The sequence below is a fragment of the Neolamprologus brichardi genome, chromosome 3 (genome assembly GCF_056152115.1).
Source record: "Neolamprologus brichardi isolate AB-2024 chromosome 3, ASM5615211v1, whole genome shotgun sequence".
In the NCBI taxonomy this organism is placed as follows: Eukaryota; Metazoa; Chordata; class Actinopteri; order Cichliformes; family Cichlidae; genus Neolamprologus; species Neolamprologus brichardi.
The window spans coordinates 44,438,988-44,445,500 of NC_142106.1; the positions used below are offsets into that span (position 1 = coordinate 44,438,988).

The 6,513-nt window shown below is 38.1% G+C and overlaps 1 protein-coding gene across 1 annotated transcript; it reads left to right on the forward strand.

Annotated features, from left to right (window-relative positions):
• The first annotated feature begins 3,252 nt into the window (after positions 1-3,252).
• On the forward strand, positions 3,253-4,576 carry LOC102775596 (immunoglobulin kappa light chain-like). The gene is made up of 4 exons (XM_087838347.1): positions 3,253-3,310; positions 3,398-4,105; positions 4,203-4,328; positions 4,518-4,576. The coding sequence occupies exons 1-4, from the start codon at positions 3,256-3,258 to the stop codon at positions 4,574-4,576; spliced, it is 948 nt and encodes a 315-aa protein (XP_087694473.1). The 5' UTR covers positions 3,253-3,255.
• Positions 4,577-6,513: the final 1,937 nt, after the last annotated feature.

A 6,513-nucleotide genomic window follows, 5' to 3' on the forward strand; every position in this document is an offset into this window, starting at 1 on the left:
GCGCACACACACACACACACACATTGAGTTCCCTGGCAATTACTATGTACCCAGTAGACCCTTTCTTCCATTGACATGAACAACATCAATTTCTTGTAGCTTTGGTGGATGTTTACTTGAGGCCTTGCCCACACGTCACTGTGTGGCAGCTGCAGTGCAGTCCTTACCTTTAAATCTAACCTGTCTTCTTCCTCTATTGTTCTGTCTTTATTATCTTTCTCTATCTCTGGGTGAAGTTGGCTCTCTTTATTTTCTTTCCCTCTGAAATACAGTAGCTGGACCTTAACTAGCAACATACTATGTGACAAACTGCACACAGTTTTGGTGTTTTCTGATATTTGTTGACATGAAAGAAGCTTTTCATCTGAAATTACCTGCATGTTGGTCTGGGCTGGTTCTAGACAGGCATATATGAGGGGGCAGACAGAAATGTAAAGGGGGCACATAGAGGCAATCCAGGCAGGTAAGGAGTGGGGGTTGGGTGAGGTGCTCTGGATAACTGTTTTTGTCATGTAATTGGGTTGCACTTTGTCAGGCCTCTACCCTTAGACATGACAGACTTCCCACATACCAGACAGGTGTCAAGCCGGCACTACTGGCTGACTTCTGGCATGGTAAGTGGTATGTCATCCAGATACGAGCCAGGCCTGGTGTTGATGGCACTGCATGCCATATCTGGCCCGATTGTGGTTTGGTTTATGTGGCCCAGGCTCATAGAAAACCGGTCTGGGCCGGATCTGTCATCAAGCTGGCACTTCTGACTAACCGGCCAGGTCTGGCAATCATGGCACTGTTTATGTTCCTATTTTCCTATTTTAGTTAGAAGATCCAAATGCCATGTTGCAATACTATACTTCTATAGTAGCCATCTTACAAATGCAGATTTGAGGATACACTTGATCCAAAATATAGTGAGGGTTTACTCATGTTTACCACTAGGTGGCTGTAGCTCAGGAGGTAGAGCAGGTCACCTACTGATCGGAAGGTTGGTGGGTCGATCCCTGGCTCCTCCAGTCTGCATGTCAAGAGCATGAACGTATTTAAGAAGCACTGAGTTTAGAGATAGTGTGTGATTCGGTGAATGTGCCATGTTGTATAAAGCATTTTGAGTAAACTGGGAGAGTAGAAGCGCGCTATATAAGAATCAGTCCATTCACTGTCTGAACAAACATGTTTCTTTTACTCTATTATGTTCCGGCACATGTTGTTATTACATGGCTCGATTAAGGTACATACGCCTGGAAACGGCAAATCACGTCAGACTTAAAGACCGGAATCCGAGTTCACCAACAGGATCGCTCAGCATCGTCATTGTGAGAAAAAATTTAAATAAAGGAAGTTACATTTAGGAACGTCACTGTATCTTAAACATAAAAATATAATGCTACTTTAGCTTTTCTTACATCTTCAGTGAAAGTAATCAACTTAAACCATCATGCAACATCATTTGCAATAACGCTGTTATGAAATTAAACCCAGCAAATAAAATTGTAGAAACATAAATACCTGCTTGTTGTGGTTTCAGGGAGCTCAAATTAACATAGACACATTAAGAGCACCACATTACCTGCTGTAGCGTTCTTCACAGCTGCACTTCATCTCAGAGGTAGGTTAATAAATTGAATTGAACACATGAACACAGTGTACAGTCGAGTCTTAATAGCTTACTTACAACTGCGCTCGTCAGGCACTCTTTTTGGCAGCATTAGTTATTATTATTTTTACATGCTTCCACTCACTCAACACTGAACACAGTGAAGAGAAAAATGTGTTTAATTCCTAAACAGTCAATGCAACCCCCCCCCCCACCCCCACCCCCTTGATTTAAAAGCTGAAGTTTAACCCTTTAAGGCCGGTCGGAGCCGGCACGCTCCGTTCTGTGTAACTATTTTAAAATCCTGGTAGAACTGCAACCACGTGAGCTAGCGCAATAATTTTTTTTGCATATGAAACCAGAGGAGTTGTACTTACATCTTATGCCATCAGCTTTTTCTAGGTCACGGTTTCCTTCCACATATAGCTTTGCAAAAATTGTATTAAAAGCACTTGCAGAAACAAAAACATAATATTACAGAAACACGCTTTGCTGATCCGATTAGCTGTTTGTAACACTTCCTATGTTGGAATAGACATCAGCGCGAACTATCGCATGTCCTCCATTACCTGCCCGAAACCGGACGTTATGTCATTTTCGCGGAAATGTAGTTTTTTACCTTCAGGATCCTATAAGCCTGTACTGGTGTTTTTAAAAGTTATGTTTGAATTTATGACTTTGTTTTTGTTTCTGGGATCCTTAGAACTCAAATTGCACTGCTGGAAATAGTTTATTATAATGCAAATTTGCAAAAAAAACCAGCATGTGCAACAAAATAGTTGTTGTAATTTTACCTGCAGTATGTAAAAATTGGTGTATTTAAAAAATAAAACTATAAAGACACACAAAATAAATTTCCTGTGGTGGGAAACTATTTTGTGCAACTTTTTTGTATTTACAGTTTTGAGGGATAAAGCTCTTTGATTTCTTATAACCTCTTATAACTAGAAATATATGTTAAAAAAAAAAACGATTTTCAAGTTTTTTCTAGTTTATTGTCCTTTTTTGCAATTTATGTAATTACTATGCACTTAATGCAATACATATTATTAAAATTCGGGCTATAATGGTTGTATTGATGTATAGCAACTTGAAATACTCCCAAAAATGGCACTATAGTATGTAAAAAATACAAAATAAGCTCTGGTTGGCTCTTGGTTCTATGGTACGTCTTAAAGGATTAATTTAAAATTCAGAGGCAAAAGTACAAAAAAATTGTATTCGTCCAAATAAGTTCTTACTATGAAAACAGACGATAATGAACATTATATTTCACGTTTACTAAAAGTATGCTGCAAAAGGAACAGGTCATAATGTAATAGTGATAATACTGAACATCATATCTAAAAAAGAAAATGACGCTTAGTAAAAGTATGCTGGAAAAAAACATGGAATAAAATGGTTAACAAGAAACACAGGTCCTCGAAAATGCAATAACCTGCCGTCCCTTACTGAGCTATATACCTTCTTTTACCATCATTTATGTTGTTTCCTAACAGTCCAGACACTGAGCTTAACATATATGTGTCAGCCGACACGTGATCAAGCTCCCTAAATAGGACATGCTGTGTCATATGTGGTTGGCCAGTCAAACACAGTCTTCTTTGAAAAGCAAAGACAGGTTCAAAAATCTTTGCATTCAGCACCAGAGTCTGAACACGATGGCATCTGCGCAGTTTGTCTTCTATCTGACATGTTTGTTCTTGGGGGAAACAGGTGAGTTTTTTAAAACTGCAGTAAGAAACTTTTACCGTCCTTCCTTGTGTCTAAAATGTTCATTTACGTTCTTTCATTTTTTTTCAGCTCACACAAATGACCTCAAATTCTCCTTGTCTGTTCATCAACAAAGACCTTTTGTATCAGCTAATACTGGGGACGATGTGACTCTGCGCTGTTTCTATGAAGGTAACGATGTGGCAAGGCTTTACTGGTATAAGTTAAATTTGGGAAAGGAGTCAAAGCTTCTTTGTACTGTCAACACAGTGGACAATCAAGCCATGTTTCATGATGAATTCAAGAGTGATCCACGGTTCACTGTGAATTTTGAAAAAAGAAAGATTGACTTAAAGATAAGAGATCTGCAAATTTCAGACTCTGCTACTTACTATTGTGCAAGCAGCTATGGGTACAGGTTTACATTTGCACAGGGTACTGTCATTGATGTAAAAGGTTCAGGGTGGAACATCCCAACTTTAGTGCAGCAGTCAGCATCTGAGACCATCCAACCAGGAGGCTCTGTGACTCTGAACTGTACAGTACACACTGGGACCTGTGATGAAGAACACAGTGTTTACTGGTTCAAAGACTCTGAAGAGTCTTTCCCAAGAATCATTTACACACATGGAGGCAGGAATGATCAGTGTGAGAGGAAACCCAACACACAGACACACACCTGTGTCTACAACCTGCCAATGAAGAGCCTGAATACGACTCATGCTGGGACCTACTACTGTGCTGTTGCCTCATGTGGACACATACTGTTTGGAAACGGGACCAAGCTGAACTTAGAAGGTGAGTCACATTCAAAAATATATTCAATTCCATTCTCGGCTCATTCCTATAATAAAGCTGAAGATTCTGCATGTTCTTCTTCTCTTTCACTTTGCAGATGAGGTGGGATTTCTTTACTTGGTGCATGTCCTGAATGGAATTGTTGCATTCACTTGTGTCCTTAGTTTGTGTTTGATGTCCGTATTGTTTGTAATGATCAAAAAGAAAAGCATCCACTTCACAGGTAAGTGTTGTTGTAAAGTTGATTCATGCATTGAATGTCATGTGCTAAAAAGATTTTCTTCTGTTTTTCAGAGTCTCATGGAAGCTTTTCAGAGGTAACTAAAGAAATGAAGATGTAATTTCTGTTTTGGTTCAGCAATTTTTATCCTTCAAAGAAGCACATTTGTGATTTACTTCTTTCCTTTACTAGGATCACCAGAACATTTTAAGGGAGAACAAAACAAACAGATCAAGAAGACAGCGGGATGACACCTGGAGTGAATGCATCTACTTTACTGTAAAGATCTGAAAATGTTTCATCTTTGTTTTAAAATGCTGTGATATACACAAATAAGTACAGAATTCCTTTATCTATAGTTTTGGTTTTATGATTTCACCTAAATGTGGTAACTGTAGAGATGTTCTTTCCAATAAATCTACTGAAGAAGCTTTTTAAAAACAAACATGCACGTGCGTTTCCAGTTTATACCCATCCCAGCTATTCTGATACTGTTTTATATACAGAAAAAATGAACACAAATACTGTTATTCACTGGCAAACAACTACTTACTTTAAATATTAAGCATGGCACACTGTCAAACGACATAGAGCTGTTAGGATCATTCTTTGTTTCATTGTCAAAAGCTGATGCTTGATTGCTTTTTGTGAGGTTTCACAGATTTTGAGAACTATGTCCATGTCACCCATCATACCTGTGTGTAAATGACCTTTAAATTTGGTAAATATTTTTACGTTTGTTTGAAAGGTACTTCGCTACTTTTATTTTGAAATCCATGCTTTTATCTTGAAACAGGAAACTGGTGCAAAACTGTTAAAGGGCTTGTTAGTAGCGTTTCTTTTAGGATATGGTAAATAGTGTGCCTTAAAGTGAAAAATATGTTTCCTGGCTGACAGTGGCACAAGGTTTGTTAATGTTTCCTTTAATGGAATAAGTTACGTGCAATCAAAATGTCGTTTAATAGAGTTTATGTGTTGTTAACCTTGACCTTTATGTGTAGTTGTAAGTTAGTGAGGTGATATAATGACTTGAGTGATGTAAATTTGATGTATATGCTATATGTGAGCAGGAGAAATTTGTTTCCTTTGATGTTATGGTATTAAAATTGCTGGTTTTGTTTTGCTCCTAGTTCTTACGGTGTCTTCACTGAATGTTTCAATAAAAACCTTTCCAATAAAACCTCTGTGAAGCATCAGTATAAGAGACCATCATTCAGCCAGGGATGCTACACTGTGTAATCATTCATCAACATTAAATTAAAATAAAAATAATAATTACGGGATAACAAAGATCAGCCTTCACACTTTACACAATGTTTTAATAAAGTTGATGATCCATGATTTGACTTTTCCATAATGTAATGAGCAACTGTGATATCAGGCTGTAAGAACAATCATATTTTTAACAGTACTGGAGAGTAAAATTTTACCTCCAATTCTTTGCATCAACTTTCAATGAAAGCCTCTTGTTCCAGTATATCATAAAAATAAAGGACTCTAAAGAGTACACCACTGCTGTCTTTTTAGTTCTCCTGATAATAACATGTTCATAATGAGCCCGAGCTTTCCAACCTGTTTATTTAAATTGTTTTTGTGCATCAGCAGAGTAAAACGTGCACACCACATCACCCTGAACAGGAAAGAGAGGGGGGTTTGGTCATCATGTGCTCTTCAGATTGAAAGATGTTGTAGGACAGATTTAGTCTGCGGATCCATGGTTCATGTGTTTATGGACTATATTTGCTGACCTGCCTTGGGGTGGCGCTCTATGGGCTCAAACTGTGGTCATTAATATTTTGTACTTGTAAATCAAATGCGTAGTTGTGAACTGAGTTTTGTAACCATGTAAACTGAAAGTGTTATGTTTGTGCATCTACCTACATCCTGTTTGTATGTCTTCTTTGTGTGTGTTTGCAAAAAATATTTACACAAGTTGCAAATTATTTTTGTTAAGGTCTGGTTACAGATTCATAGCAAAAACTATGTGTAAAACTCCACGCTCCAGTTCCCTGGCTGTGTGTGACTTCCAACTTGCAAGTAGTGATGTGTCGGTCGCGAACAAAACAGTTCTTAGAGCCGAGTCTTTGAACTGAACGATGTGAGCCGACTCATGTTTTTTTTTCTTTCTCTCACCCTCTCTCTCACACTTTTTTCTACTTCACTCCACACGCGAGCCTTGTGCTTTGCA